The following is a 17112-nucleotide window of genomic DNA, read 5'->3' as shown; positions in this document are numbered from 1 at the left end:
ATATTTAGTATGGCCGTGAATAAAATATGTTTTTATGACACAAATCCTTTGGCCCTACCACATTCACCTAAATTTAATAAACAAAATCTCTGTAAATTGCTTGAAGACTTAAAATCTAAATTCGTCATAGTTCCTGCTGATAAGGCTGCTGATAATGTTATAATAATATGACGAGTGTTTTATGTTCAAACTATTTCACAAGAACTTTCACAATCTACATCATATTGTGAGTACAATAAGCAACGTTATGAAATTATTGCCGACCATATTGCCCAATGCAAAAAAATAAATGTTATAGTCAATATTACTGACAAGAAATTGCCATCACTTTACCGGATACCTAAATTACATAAGACGCCATATAAAAGTCGTTGTATCGCTAATTCAGTGTCTTGTACCACCAAACAATTATCAGTGTATCTTACATCTGCATTGAGTGCTATTAGATATCAAATAGTTAAATTTTGTAATTAAGTTTATGAAAAAAGTAATATTAACCTATTTTGGTCAATAAAAAACTCCTTAGAAGTTATTGATAAAATTGAAAAGAAAAAATATAAGGTGTCACAGGTAAGTACTAATGATTTTTCTACACTATATACAACGCTTCCACACGCTTTAATAAAATCCAAACTTTTTTCTTTGATTGAAAAAACTTTTGCTAGAGAGAAGTGTTTGTATCTAGCTTTAAACACTAAAACAGCTTTCTTTACTAATCAGATATTAGATAATTACATCATTTGGACTGGTCTTGACTTTTGTGCAGCACTTACTTTTCTTCTGGATAACTTGTTTGTTGAATTTAATGGTAAAATATTTAAACAAATTATTGGCGTTCCTATGGGTACTAATTGTGCGCCACTTAAAGCTGACCTTTTTTACATTGTTATGAAAGCGAATTTATGTTAGAATTATCTAAAACTAAGCAAGTAGATTTGATTCATTGTTTTAACATTACTAGTAGGTACATTGATGACATACTTAATTTAGATAATCCATTATTTGAACAATATATTCACAAAATCTACCCAAAAGAACTAGTCTTAAATAGATCGTGTATATCCAATACAGACGCTGCGTATTTAGACTTACATTTAACTATTAATAATACTTTGATCAAAACTAGTTTAAACGACAAACGGGACGACTTTAACTTTGAAATTGTGAATTTTCCGTTCCAAGATGGCAACATCCCTAAAGGACCTCCCTATGGTATTTACATTTCGCAGTTGGAACGTTATGCCAGAGCATGTTCATGTATTAAAGATTTTATTGATCGTAATCTCATATTAACCAAAAAAAAAGCTAAAACAAGGCTTTTTTTATCATAACTTAAGAAGTAAATTCGCTAAATTTTACTCTAAGTATGGTGATTTTATCTCAAAATATAATGTTTCTTTAAAATGGCATTTAAATAATGGAATTTCCCATCCATCATTTTATGGAGATGTTTTGAAGCGTGTCCGCAAATTAAAATATGTTAAACCAAATGTTCTTTTCACTTTTCAATTTAATTAATTTGTTTTTATCAAAAGGATACGATGCTTATGTACTTAAAACACGTGTTTGATGGTTTTCGATTCACCATGTCTTTCTTCTCTTAAAATTTGGAATCATTAGTGATATTAAAGGCATTTTTCACTATTGAACAAAATTGTGTCTTTGTCTCGTATGCACAAATCTGCATGAAAACTACATTTGGACTCACATCGTACATCAAATCATTTCTGTCGTCAGTTGTCAAAACACCTATATACTGTTTGATTCCAATAATGTCGCTTTAATGGAATTACCATTTTTATACATTTGATCCTTAATATTTAATCAACTAAACTTGTTTTATTAGTAGTTCAATTCTGCAGTAGCTCCCCCATTAATAGTTTTATTATTACTTTACAGTACTGCCCCTGGATTTTGTTCACGTCATTGTGTCTTCGCTTGTCAATTACGTCATATCTCTGTTCCTGGGTACATGGATTTTTTGACGTCATACAATCAACTTTCCAGTTGTAATCTACATGCATAGGTCATTGGATTTATTTATAACGTTCAATTTTATTTATATTTTCTCTCTGATAGGCGTTTCTTGTTTGATTTAATTATTATTATTTAATTTTTTAGCAGTCACATAAACAACCAAGCAAGGTAATATGGAATTTTTACACCCATTATTGCTGCTTCTTCCTGTATTTGCGCGATAGTTATCTGAAATATTAACTTAATGACGCTATATTCTTTAATCTTTTTCTATAAAGAAGGAATGTAGTTGACACTTGTTTGTAGTTTCATTTTATCGTTCGTCAAAACGTTGTAACTCTGTTGCTCTGGTATCTTCAATACCATTAGGGCTGTCACGATTCACCGGTATATCGGTATATCACGGTGCATGTCGTGAAAAAAATCGCACCGCGGTACGGCGTTGCCGCACCGGTTTTTAAAATATTATTATATTAGCACAGATATAAATACATTACATAATTATTTTGATATAGATATTGTTTTGAAAATGTAGAAGCGATTTAAAAGGGCTAAATAAATAATCCGTTAATATCCAGGTCAAGCAAGCGCTTCCACTTGTAGATGTTTAACTTTCACGTTTAAAATACGGCGATGTATGGGTCCGTACCATTTTTGGAATTAGGGACAGATTTCCTTTGCAAATAAGTTCATAATTATCCAAAAGATGTTTATTCTATTTCTTATTTTCTTTCTTTAGTATATCGATCGTTCAAAGCATGGCACTTCCGAATCATGTTATCTTAAGATTCTGAATAAGTCGAGGAAGAGTCAGAACGCTACGGATTTTCAATACTGGGCCCGCTGACTCCGCATTTTGAACATGCCCTTGAAGCGTTCGATTTACACAGATCGTAGTCACAGCTATTGTAAACAACATGGCGGACATTTTAGAAAAAGACCCGAACAATAACAATGACTACTTCTATCAAGTTTATTACAGTTTCTATTACAGTTTCTAGTCATACTATGATACCAGTGTTTTCTGATTATTGAGTTTAATAAAGTTTGTAAAACTTGTTATTCTGCTGTTTTCTTCACAGATACATATTCTGTAAAATATCGCGGTACGTACCGCGATACAGTGTTGCCGTACCACGATATACCGCGGTACGCTCAAGGCGTATCGTGACAGCCCTAAATACCATTGAGTAATTAAATTGTAATTAAATTGAATGCGTTTTAATTCCCTTTTATTATTGTTTAATTTGAGTTACAATGTTATGACGTTAAATTTTATTTACACTTAAATGTATTATGAATATTGCTTGGCCAAGTGTGAGGTTGAGCGCTCTATAACCGGTTTAAACCCCAAATACTTTGCATTGACCGTTCCAAGGCGGTGACCCCAGCTTTATTCATATTTTGTGTTTATGTTGGTTTGTATTGTACTGTATTGTGCTGTTTTGTACTGTTTGGGCAATCGGTCACTTGCCTTAAATAAAGGACCAACTAATTGTTTATAATGAGAATTCAATACTGCTCCAGCAGCTGGAGTTTCACTTCTTTATATTCTACAGTGTTCACAATGTTTGTCTTTTTTGACCTAGTGACCTAGTTTTTGACCCAGCATGACCCAGTTTCGAACGCAGTCGAGGTATTAATGGGACAAATGTTCTGACCAATTTTTATGAAGATCAGACAATAAATTTGGCCTCTGGAGTGTTCACAAGGCACATGTTGACGACGGACGACGGACAAAAGGCGATCACGAAAGCTCACCATGAGCACGTTGTGCTCCGTTGAGTTAAAATCAAATGAGGAATATAACTTTCTGTTAAATAGGTCTGCCCGTCCTCTTTGGCAAAACAATCTAATATACCAAGTTTGGTGAGCATTTAATAATGCCTGATTGGTCATTTTATGTAAATAATAAATGAAGAGTATTCATTGTGCAGCATCTATTTCACATAAAACCTATTAGCTAAACCACCATAAACAGTTGCCTGACATTGGGTAACAAAAAATAGACCACCAGTCTACAACAATATCGTCTGAAATGCTCATTTAAGATCATTCAATTGCAATAACTTAACAAAAACCAATATGTAAAATATGCAAATCAATCATCTAAAATAAAAAAAATTAAGCTTGATTAGAAATTCATCTGTATGTAATGCATAGGAGGACCTTGTTTGTGTTATGGACCTTCGCTGATATTCAATTATATCTAGTTCACTCGACTATTCTTCGACGTTGATAGGTAATGTAGATAGTCTGTCAGTCATCTGATAAAATGACCACAAAGGTGACATATTTGATGCAGAAATGTGCGTAGTAGTTATATAGTGATAATGTATGGTCATCAAGACCTTAAACACAAATGTTATGTTTATTTTCAATACATGGAGAAACAAGAGATATGTTCGTCAGAAACACGATGCCCCTTATTGCGCCGCTTTGAAATAACATTTCAATATATCATTTGACAGGTTTAGAAATTATCTCCTTTTTAAAGCTGATTACTTCTTTTGGATTTTTTTTTTACTTTTGACCTTGAAGAATGACCTTAACCTTTCACCACTCAAAATGCGCAGCTTCATGAAATACACATGCATGCCAAATATCAAGTTGCTATCTGCAATATTGCATAAGTTATGGCCAATGTTAAAGTTTTCGGACGGACGGACTGACTGACGGACAGTTCAACTGCTATATGCCACCCTACCGGGGCATAAACATATATATTTATCTGGAGAAAGTATATAGATATTTTCATTTTAACCAGAATGACCTCTAAGAAGATGTGAAGTTTTTAAACCGACATCTTACGCAGACCAATATTTGGGTGAGAAGTATAGCTCGGACTGTTCACTGAAGTCAAGCGAATAATTCATAAGAACTGTGACATGCACATCATATACACACTACATCACTCTAACTACATTGATCCTGAGTATTTAAATGATGATGACAGCGACTTTTTTTCTTCTTTATAAAGTACCGGAAAACCCAATTGCTTTCCAAAAATTACCCAATCGAAGGTCTCAACTACAATAATAATTAATTATTTTTTTTTTTGGGGGGGGGGATAAAATGCAACATTTTGTTAGTTTCCATATGCAGCTCTATGGCTTAAACCTAATTTATATAATATTGCGAACTTGAAAACATTTTTACCAATTTTAAATTATTTGGGAGCAAATATTCAAATACAACAATTCCCCGATGTGAAGATTTCACAACGCGCATTTTGTTAATTTCAGTTTTTTTTCTGCGCAAATTTTTCCGAATTACGCTGGAACCGGTACTTTTCCCAATTGGGCAAAATTGCTGGATTAAGTAAATATGTATACTAGCTATTGCCACAACATTGAATTAAACTAAAATAAGACTTTGTCATTGAAAACAACATTAAAGCCAATAAAAACAAGTGGGTCATGATGGCCCTCAAGCGCTCACTTGAGTTCACTGACACAATTTAAAATACTTTACCAAGTGATCTAGTTTTTGATTACACTTGACAAAGATTCAAACTAAACATGACCGTCATATTGTCACCATAAACATACTGACCATGTTTTATCAACACCCAGTCATTCATGTGGCCCGTGAGTGGTTACAAGTGTTTTTAAGATTTGACTTGTTGACCACGTTTGTAGGGGCATCTTACCATGATTCGCATTTTGCCTAGATATTCCCAAGGTAAACATTCCGACCAATGTTCATAAAGCTTAGGTAATAAATGTTGCCCCTAGAGTGGCAGGAATTGTGTTCCTACCGGTAGTTTTTGGACACACCTGATATACATTAATGCTGTGCCTATGTATGATGCAAAGATAAGCATCCTGACTAGATTCAATAAAGAGTGTATCATGAATGTGGCCACTATTATGGTATCAAAGTTTTTGTAAGCTTTGACCCAGTGACCTAGATTTTTGGACCCAAATGACACAGATTTATTCTCATTGTAAAGCGCCTTTGAACGCACATCTCAAGTATGAAAAGGACGCTATATAAATGTGGTATAAAACAATCTATATATTATCAAGATAAATATTCTGACCAAGTTTATTCAAGATTGAGTAATAAATGTTGCTTCTAGAGTAGTAACGAGGTTTTTCTCAGATTGCCAAGTTGACATAGGTTTTTAACACACAAGACCCAAATTGTTACTTGGCTTGTATATTGTAAAGATTCACTTTCTGACCAAGTTTCATCAAAATTAAGTCATAAATGTGGCCTCTAAGGTGGTAGCAATGTTTTTCTAAGATATGACTTGATGACCTAGGTTTTTGGATTCATGTTACCCAGGTTCAAGCTTGGCCCAGATACGGTCTACATAAACATTCTTTACAAGTTTCATCGAGTTTATATTAAAAATATTGCCTCTTTAAGTGGAAACAAATCAAAGTTGAGGACACACATCGCACACCGCACATCGAATTCCTAACAAAGGGTGATCATAATATTTCATCTTGAGCACGTTGTGCTCTGGTAAGCTAAACGTTTACACAAAGGCGTTACAGTACAAGTCGCTATTCAGTATGAAAAATGATTAATTTTAGAATTTGGCTAAGCATTTAATCATACTGAAATGGTAACATGCTCAGTCTGCATCGTGTAGTTCTCCTCTGGTTCCAAATCATAACAAAGAGATTCAAAGCAAGTATGTTCTTCACAATCTAGACAACAAGGAATTGCCCCATGTCCAAGTGGATGAAAGCACCCGTAGTACAAAAACTGAAATATGAGATGTAATATAATACTTAACGAGACAACAAATAAAGTTGGAAGGTAAAACCATTGACTCTTGGCATCTGTGAAATAAAACCAAAATCCCAGAAAAAGCCAGTTTTCAACGTAAAATATACAGTAATATACAATCATTCTGTATCTAGTCCGACCATCCCTAACGTTCAAGAAGCAAAAGACAAGCACATATCCGCAAACAAAGTTGAAGCCTTTCTCTTCACACTGATTTTGGTAGAAATGTGTTTTCTGACATAGCAGCCATAATGACATACCAATCCAGTGAACAACGACAACTATGAAGACCCACCATTTAAACTGAGAGGCAAACATGCCAAGGGCAATAACTCTGGGCCCAATTTCAACAGCTCTCCACAAGAAGTAGAGTATCGATCCTGGTATAGACATGTTTGCGCAGTCGTCATGGGAGAATCTCAATGCCCTCTGGTAAGACACCATGGATATTGCAAGACTAGACCATGAAGACAACATTGATACCGCCCTCGTGCCACCTAAAACAAACAAACTACATAAATTCCTATGGCAACATATTCTGTCATTTGTCCACAACACTTGTATTTTCTTAGAGCGAAAAGGGATGTTAATGGATAAAATTACCAAAATAACATAACTATTCAATGTTGTCTGATGCATGAATTCTCTATTATTAATAAGACATTTTGAGCATGGTATTTTATATATATATAAATGAAACTTATATTTTTAGTTATATATTTCAATAGTTATGCCATTTTTGATGATAATCACCAATTACTTAAACAATTACCAAAATAATTGAGAATAGCTCTGGGAAAATGGGTTTTAATGCATGCGCGGAAAGTGTCAACCCAGAATAGCCTGTGCAGTAAGGGACACTTTCCAATTCTATAGTATTCTATAGTATTCTATAGTATTTTTCATTTCAATGAAGTCTCTTAGCTAAAATCCAGTTTATGTGGAAAGTTTCATAGCTTATGGCACCTGCAAAAATAAAGAAAAAACAGCTACAGGGACAATACTTAACGCACATGCATTAAGCCCTATTTTCCCAGAGTGAGGCTTAATTACATACTTATTAACCAGGTAACTTCTTCCTCTCTGTATTCCATCAAGATGTAAATCTGTAGAAGCAGCTGAGGGGCAGCTTCCAAGAAGCATTCAAACATTCGAATACATGAAGCATCCACATCTTCACAACGCATTAATCTGTAGTGGCGCTTTCTAACATCCTCAGTTAGATTTTTGTCTCTGCTTTTAAAGCCATTGTAGACATACTCCACCTGCCTATTAATCCAAATAAAATTGGTATGAGTATATAAGAGAATAAATAATACAAAACTATACAGAAAGACAAAGTTTGAAACAATTACTTGCGGTAAAGCACTGCAATATTTTGTGATTTGTGTCCTATTGACTCTGTTATGTTTCATCATTTTTAATCATTTCATATTCCTCTGTTTCAACTTTTAAAGTGGTCTTGAGCACATAAATCTATAATTAAAGTGATATGTTTATTATAAATTTAATTATTATTAGATAATTACAGAGATGTATATAACAAGAGCATCGCATAACGGGTGCCACGCTCGGCTGCGGGTGCAGTTTGAATAAATGAAAGCTTGTCAGATTTTATTTAGAGGTCAGTAACCTTGATCTTTAACCTAGTGACCCAAAAATGGGTGTGGCATGTAGAACTTATCAAGGTTCAGTTACATATGAAGTTTTATACCTATCCCAGTTGTATTACCCCTGCTGGCAATCCCCCACCCACGCCAGCCTACACTTCCAAAACTCCCTCTTTTAACCCCCCAGGGTGGCAACTTGTTTTATACCAATAAATAAATGCATGTAGTATTGTACATAATGTATATAAGCTACTTTTATGTATAAACATAGTTGTTTTGTCGCATTTTTAAGCCCCCTGCACATGTCGGTCGGTCGGTACGACGGTCCGTCCACCAGATGATTTCCGGATGATAACTCAATAACGCTTAGGCCTAGGATCATGAAACTTCAAAGGTACATTGATCATGACTGGCAGATGACCCCTATTGATTTTCAGATCACTAGGTCAAAGGTCAAGGTCACAGTGACTCGAAATATTAAAATGGTTTCCGGATGATAACTCAAGAATGCTTAGGCCTAGGATGATGAAATTTCATAGGTACATTGATCATGACTGGCAGATAACACCTATTGATTTTCAGGTCACTAGGTCAAAGGTCAAAGTCACAGTGACTCGAGACAGTACAATGGTTTCCGGATTATAACTCAAGAATGATTACGCATAGGATCATGAAACTTCATAGGAACATTGATCATGACTGGCAGATGACCCCTATTGATTTTCAGGTCACTAGGTCAAAGGTCAAGGTCACAGTGACTCGAAACAGTAAAAAGGTTTTAGGATGATAACTCAAGAAAGGTTACGCATAGGATCATAAAACTTCATACGTACATTAATAATGACTGGCAGATGACCCCTATTGATTTTCAGGTCACTAGGTCAAAGGTCAAGGTACCAGTGACTCGAAATAGTAAAATGGTTTCCGGATGATAACTCAAAAATGCATATGCCTATGATCATGAAGCTTCATAGGTACATTGATCATGACTGGCAGATGCGTGACCCCTATTGATTTTCAGGTCACTACGTCAAAGGTCAAGGTCACAGTGACTCGAAACAGTAAAATGGTTTCCTGATGATAAGTCAATAATAATTAGGCCTAGGATCATGACATTTAATAGGAACATTGACCATGACTACACATGCAATAGAGATACTATAGAGGGGAGCTATTTTACCAAGGTCTACATGCAGAATTAATTTAAGTTCAATATTCTTTCCCCCATTGTTTATGTCTATATATACATCAATATAACTTTAACATCAGATTTACACCTATCATTAATCATATTTTGTTTGTTAATATATCGTGGCTATCTTGAACCACTTTGTGATCTGGAAAGTTCCAAAACTATTTTTTTTTCTGTTAATTTTAAACAAAGTAAACACCTGTGTAACTTTTCTCTCTAATTTATAAACAAGAGGGCCTGAAAGGCCCAAAGTCGCTCACCTGAGATAACAAGATATTATTAGGACAAATCTTCTGACCAAGTTTCATGAAGATCGGAAAATAAATGTGGCCCCTTGAGTGTTAACAAGGTTTTACTATAGCCATATAAGGAAAAATGCCCCGCCCCCTGGCAGCCATGTTTTTCAACCAACCGGCATCATTTTTGAACTCGTCCAAGATATTATCGAGTTGAATCATGTGACCAAGTTTCATGAAGATAAGACAGTAAATGTGGCCTCTAGAGTGTTAAGTGTTAAGGAAAAATGCCCCGCCCCTTGGAAGCCATGTTTTCAATCAAACATAAATATTTTCGAACTCATCCAAGATATCATTGAGACCAATCTTCTGACCAGATTTCATGAAGATTGGAAAATAAATGTGGCATCTAGATTGTCAACAAGGTTTTACTATAGCCATATAAGGAAAAATGCCCCGCCCCTGGTGGCCATGTTTATAAAGCAACCAAAACCATTTTCGAACTCAGTCAAGATATCATTGGGACAAATCTTCTGACCAAGTATCATGATGATCGGAAAATAAATGTGACCTCTAGAATGTTACCAAGGTTTTACTATAGCCATATAAGGAAAAATGCCCCTCTCCCGTGGTGGCCATGTTTTTCAACCAACCAGCATAATTGTTAAACTCGTCCAAGATACTATTGGGATCAATCTTTTGACCGAGTTTCATAAAGATCGGACTATAAATGTGGCTTCTAGAGTGTTAACAAGATTTTACTATAGCCATATGTAGCCATATAAGGAAAAATGCCCCACCCCTTGGCAGCCATGTTTTTCAAGCAAACGTAACCATTTTTTAACTTATCCAAGATATCAATAAGACAAATCTTCTGGCCATATTTCACGAAGATTGGACAATAAATGTGGCCTCTAGAATGTAAACAAGGTTTTATAAAAGCCATATAAAGCCTTATAAGGAAAAATGCCCCGCCCCTTGGCAGCCATGTTTTTCAAGCAAAGGTTACCATTTTCAAACTCATCCAATATATCATTGGAATAAATCTCCTGACCAAGTTTCATGAAGATCGGAAAATAAATGTGGCCTCTAGAGTGTTAACAAGGTTTTACTATAGCCATATTAAGAAAAATGTCCCGCCACCTGGCGGCCATGTTTTTTAACCAAACGGCATCATTTTCGAACTCATCCAAGTTATTATTGGGATAAATCTTCTGACCAAGTTTTATGAAGATTGGACAATAAATGAGGCCTATAGAGTGTTAACAAGATTTTACTTTAGCCATATAGTCATTTAAGGAAAAATGCCCCGCCCGCAAAAATCAATTGACTCGGTCGAGTGGGTTACGTCCAAGACTGATTAAATTGCAATATGATAATTGGATTGCCATTTATGTAAGGTGACTTCAAAAAGCAAACCAACAACCAAATACTGAACAAGTGCATCACATTAAATATGGGTTTTGCACAAATATTGTTTATTTGTAACAAATTACCTTATAACTCGACCCATCATCAAACACGTCATCAGTATTCTGACAAACCACAGAAGTCCTCTTGTTGTGGGCACTTGTTGTTTTCCATCCTTGCTTAGTTCTTTTGTTCTTTGAAAGTCAATACAATACCAGCGCAAATTTAACGTTGCAGTCACTAAGCCTGGGACAACAATAAACGCTGTTGTTAGACCGAATGGCACCATTTGGTGTTTGGTGTTTTCCCATTTGGGGTAAAAATACTGCGTCGCAAGAATTATGTCATTTACTAAGTCAGCGAAAAAAAGAATTATTGAAACGACTCCAAAGAACACATCCAATACAGTAAACTCAGGGGCTATATGGATTGCTTGTTCTACATGCGTGTGTAGTGGTAATTCTCTGGAAGCACTGACACTGTCGCTTTTACTTGCAGAATCTGCCTGATCACTAGCAAGAGCGATATAAACACCAAGTTTTCATGATCCCTACTTCTTCGAGACCGAGGAAGTTTCTTTTTGGACGCCATAATTTATCTTCTTACGAACCTAAAGAGTATTATTAACTCAAATTAAAAAAAACAACATTTAATATTGTTTAACGACCACTCTAACAAAATTAATGTATACAAATATTTCGGAAATTTACGGAGAAAGTCTTTACAAAGATATATAGGATCTGGCACGAGTTGTAATATCATACCATATTTTATTAAACGAGTTCATGAATTTTTTAAGTAAGCGAGCCTTTGCCGAGCTTACTAACGAATTTCCTGGACGAGTTTAATAAATTATAGTATGATATGACAACGAGTGTCAGATCTTTTTTATCACATGCTTTTAAATGAGCAAATAAAATAAATATTTACGCAAACATAATGATAAATCCCGAATGTTGTTTACATTTCGTGACGTCATTTGACGTTGGAACGTCATTTCAGCAAAATAACAAAATGCGATTGGCAAATAAATGAAAACCAAGCCAATGAAAACGCTTTTAAACAAGTTGTATTACACATGTGTAATATAACAAAAATATGAAATGGTTGTATTACATGGGAAACAGGGTATAGCATGTGATAAAACATCTCTATAAACATAGTCAAACTATTGATATTTGTAATTATAATGGTTAAACAATACAAATATGATTTCATTAAAATTGAAAAGGAATAAGAGTATGTAAAGAATAAAAATACTGTAGTTGTCTGCTGATGGTGCAGCTGAATCTACCGTTACTTATTCAACAGAATCTCGTTAATCCACGACTTAATTCGTTTTAAATACGAAATGAATATTTACCGATTTAACTTGAATCAACTGTTTAAACTCAAATCTTGTATTCCTGTTATTCTAATACTATAGTGGCAGCACTCTTCACGTTCAGTGTTGTTTAAAACTCAGTAGAAAACAGACGATTCAACACCCTTAAGATTAGAATTGTTGCTTAGTGGTTTTTCGCAATGTGTTTCCGGGTTATATAATGGCTACTCATTGAGATGCTTGAGTGTTATATTGTTTCTTTTCTTAAAAAAAAAATCTTGTCGGAATTACAAGAATGTACATGTATATCAGAAACATATTAAAGAAACAATTTGCTCACAATGCGAATGAATAGGCATATCATATGCACCACTACAGAGATTTAAGCCAATAATTATGATGACTTTCTGTCATATATAGCCTTGGGTAAATTTGTTAAAAAAACACATGATTTTCAGACAATAAAACTGAAATAATCATCCTCAAAGTCATTTTTAAAGAAATAACATTTTTCTATTACAGTTTATTGTCGACTAGCAAACTGTAAGGGCTTATAGATGCGTATGAATTAACTTATAAGTGAAAAGCAATACTGATTCGAAACACACATCTATACTCCTAGACCATGTTGCTGTCAACAAGTTAGCGTCGATTCTAACACCACTTTTTTGCTTAGTCTGTATTTTTGAAATTCTTGCACGAAAATTATTATTATATAACAATACGTACCCCACCCATCCTACTACCACGTACATTCATTCACCCGCGCGTGAAATTTAAGTACCAGAACGAAAGGCTTGTGCAAGTCATCAAATAACTATCGGTATACGGAAACGCCATAAGCGCAGTACTTCTCAATGGGCAGCAGAGGGACTAATTCATGACTTCAGAGGGCGTCCGTCAGGGATGTCTTCTCTCTCCCGTCCTGATTACCATTTTTCTTGAAAAGATAGTGCAGGGGCTCTTCAAGACCACCACACTTATATCTCCATCGGTGGAAGAGCCACGCTGATGAGATTGACCTAATGGGTGGCACCATTAGTGAACTTCAAGATCTCACCAACAGACTTGATGAAAAAGCAGGCGCATACAGGATGGAGGTCTGCACTGGGAAGTCGAAGATCATGGTGAACATCACGACCAACACCAGTACAGAATACAAAATCATGGCGACCGCATCGATTGCCAGACCGAGCGGGTTGTGAACAAGCAGTTACATCAGCTTCCTCAACATGCTCTGCAAGTCGCTCGTAGTTTCCATACTACCGTGAGGCAGCGATATATAGACGCTTCATGCGGACACAGGGCGAAGAATATATGCCTTTGAACACAAACATCTCTGCATCTCATACATGGAGCACAAGACCAACGAGTACGTCCGGAACATGGTTGCCAAACTTGTTGGCATGCAAGAGCCCCTATTGGCGACCATCAATCGACGAAACCTGGCTTGGTTTGGACACGTCACCAGACCCTTCAGAGGAATGTCGTCGTCGAGGGAAAAACTGGATGGACATCTTGAAAGAGTGGACATTAAACCCTTTGAAGAACACATCAGACCTGACAGGAAGATGATTTCTGTATCGTCATCCCTCATTTCCCAAACAGCGGTCAGATCTGGCAAGGAAATGATGGTGATGAATGCCAAAACAAGTATATAAAGGCAGCAGTACCTTTACTCACTATTGAAAATAATCGGCATAACTCGCTATCCGTTTGATCAACTGAGTGGGCTATGTTGGCTTAACAAAAATGACGCATTTGTGTTCAGGAAACTGCAATTACCGCACATTTCTCACAATGGTTGCTTCCCGTGTAATTTTGTGACCTCTGTCCGTACAGTTTCATTCTACACCATAGAACCTTACGGGGATCATGTGGTCACGAACGTTAGCGAACCCCATGTCCGGCCCAGTGCAATCAGACTGAGTGCAGTTGGAAGATGAATTGATTTGTAGTGAAGCTTTTGAATTATAATTTTTAGGCAAAGAAAAAAAAATCGCTACCGGTAGGTCTATTTTTTTAACAATATTCAAGTTAGTTTTCCCTATAAGCGGATATTATAATAAAAATCTTCCAAACTTATATTCGACATTGGTGATTACATGTAAAAGTAAATAAAGTGGATATGATCAATTGCAGCAAAAATGATCGGATACTTAAATTTGAATTCCAACAACAGTTTAGGGGCAGCAAAAACAAGAGGATCGGTCGGGCTAATAGAAACATACAACATTGCACTCTCATAAACTGCGGTTCGTTACATTCATGTATGTTGAGGCACGAACGACAACTCTGCTAGGAGAATGACAACATGGTATAAAATGTTTAAGATACCGACTATTACAATCTCCACGCAGAGTTGTCGTTCCTTGCACTCACGTACAATCTCTGCCAACACAAGAAAATCCTACCAGATTGGGTAGGATGTTGTTTTTTTTTTGTTTAAGTATTATATTAGAAAAACTAGTATCACTTTCTTTTATATTTTGAATATAGTGTATTAGTTTAGGTCCATAGTAAAAAAATATTACCTAAATTAAACAAGAGCTGTCACCATAGGATGACTTATGCCCCCTATAAACGCTTGATAGAAGTTATGAGCTTTTTTGAAACCTAAACGCAGATTTCGAAACCTAAACGCGGACCCTTAGTTCAAGGTCAACGTCACAGGGGTCAAAGTTTGTGAGCGTATGGAAAGGCCTTGTCCATATACACATGCATGCCAAATATGAAATTGCTATCTAAAGCGACATAGAAGTTATGAGCATTTTTCGAAACCTACACGAGAAAATGTTTCAATTTTGTTTGTAAACATGGAGTTTAACTCGGAAATAACGAAAGCTTTTTTTGAATTTGACCCGTCCATTAAGCCACTCAAACAGATTGAGTGTTTAGAACTTTTTTTTATTTGCCAACCTCCCTGTAGGTTATGGGAAGAGTATGATATATCAAATATTGCAAAAGTTGTCATCGATTGTGAAAAAAGATAGATCTACACAGCAAAAAGCGACAATATTAGTCCTCTTCTCCATTTACAGTCATTCAAAATGAACAAATAGAAACTCTAAAAAAAGAATGATGTAAATGTCTGTAGCCTAAATTACCAAGAATTTGATGGTGAAATGGAGGTAAGACATAAATCTCACTGCTTAAGTATTTACCCTACATGGGTCTGAATATGGTCCCCATTCCAAATCCAAAACATGTTTTTTAATCAATCATTTCTTACAACTGGAAACAATTCACATGCATTAACTTGATAGAGAGATTAATAATTCTCATTAAAACATTAATTAATATACCAACTGTCAGTTCAAATCATAAAACAGTGAGTTTTAGATTTTTCTCTTTGTAGACAGAGTTTTGATGTATTATGATTAATAAAGTTAAAAATAAAAGAATCTTTGGTTCATGTATTGCATAGTACCTTTGTAGTATTTGTGTAGAAATAACAAATGCCCCATATTTTTAGTTCAAATATGTTTTTACAAAAATGTATAAAACATTAAATGCAAATCACTATACCAATATTAAAGTGAGAAATTTGTACACTATAATTGCAATTTAATTAAATGTCTGTATTCAACAGACGGACTGACTGACACTTTTTTCCAATTTGAAGGGTTTTCACAATAGTTTTTCCCAATTTATACGATTCAGGTACTTTCCCCAATTGGGCAAAACAAATAGATGATATATCCTCCAAATTTTCATATAAAATTTATCAGTCTTTGTAGTTCAATGGAAGAACACTTTCCCTGCTTTGTGGGAAGAAATCTGGGTTCAACTCCCAGCAAAGGTCATAATTTACACGTGTTATTTGGAGGATAAAATGCTTTTGCATGGCTTTTGTTTTACTATTGGTATATGTGTATCATTAAGTGATAATTAATTTCAAGAATGACCTTTTCAATAGCAAAATATTAACCGTTTTGATGTAGGTATGTTTATTTATATATTAACACCATTTTAAATGGATTCTGTCAACTTTCATGCACAACGTTGTGTGCATGCGAAGTTGAGTGCTTGTACAAATTATTGATCGCAGAAGAAGTGGACTAAAATTTCTGGATTGTCATTAAAGGGACTGTCAACCACGACGACAAAGAAAAGAAAAGTTGTAAAATGCCGTATTTTTTTTTAAATTATTAGTTTATATTGATTAAATTATCACGACTGGTATATTACATTACTTGGAAAAAGTTCATATTTTCAGTATATTCGGTAATTAAATTTCGCGATGTGAAATCGAAAGTACATCGCGAAAAAAGGTGACATAACGATAAACACGCTATAAATAACGCAAGTAGATTGATCATTTTATATACATAATATATACAATTCACTGCGCATGCACAATTTGCATTCCTGTGTTTACCACGTGACGATGGTGATCAATCTGCTGGCGTTATATTTACTCGATATATTTAGTTTACTGGTAGTTACCTGGTAGAAATACCCAGTAACATTTATTACCGAATATACTAAACTTAACAGCTTTTTCGGCGTAAGCTGCATAAGCCAGCTGTTCACCTTAGCCTGACCTTTGTAAGTGTCCAATAAAATTCCAATAAAATTTCCCGCGGCTAGGTACGAATGAATACACTTCATTTA

General features: G+C 35.1%; 1 protein-coding gene across 2 annotated transcripts; it reads right to left on the bottom strand.

Annotated features, from left to right (window-relative positions):
• Positions 1-3910: 3910 nt before the first annotated feature.
• Positions 3911-12676, bottom strand: LOC127861543 (XK-related protein 6-like). Of its 2 annotated transcripts, none has more exons than XM_052400144.1 (4): positions 12535-12676; positions 11258-11781; positions 7781-7992; positions 3911-7220 (listed from the first exon to the last, which is right to left on the bottom strand). In XM_052400144.1, the coding sequence occupies exons 2-4, from the start codon at positions 11458-11460 to the stop codon at positions 6544-6546; spliced, it is 1092 nt and encodes a 363-aa protein (XP_052256104.1). In that variant the 5' UTR covers positions 11461-11781; positions 12535-12676; the 3' UTR covers positions 3911-6543. The 2 variants fall into 2 exon arrangements, with proteins under 2 accessions (XP_052256104.1, XP_052256105.1); XM_052400145.1 differs by lacking the exon at positions 12535-12676 and adding an exon at positions 12432-12520.
• Positions 12677-17112: the final 4436 nt, after the last annotated feature.

Source organism: Dreissena polymorpha, chromosome 16 (assembly GCF_020536995.1).
Source record: "Dreissena polymorpha isolate Duluth1 chromosome 16, UMN_Dpol_1.0, whole genome shotgun sequence".
Lineage (NCBI taxonomy): Eukaryota > Metazoa > Mollusca > Bivalvia > Myida > Dreissenidae > Dreissena > Dreissena polymorpha.
The sequence above is the reverse complement of the archived record's forward strand: the minus strand, read 5'-3'. Positions and strand labels throughout refer to the sequence as shown.

Excerpts from the sequence above, each read along its gene's own strand:
- LOC127861543 (XM_052400144.1), bottom strand. The coding sequence starts at position 11,460 with ATGGTGCCATTCGGTCTAACAACAGCGTTTATTGTTGTCCCAGGCTTA. Across the intron at positions 7,993-11,257 it reads ATGATGGGTCGAGTTATAAG|GCAGGTGGAGTATGTCTACA; the intron begins GTAATTTGTTAC and ends TTGGATTAATAG. Across the intron at positions 7,221-7,780 it reads AGAAGTTACCTGGTTAATAA|GTGGCACGAGGGCGGTATCA; the intron begins GTATGTAATTAA and ends TGTTTGTTTTAG.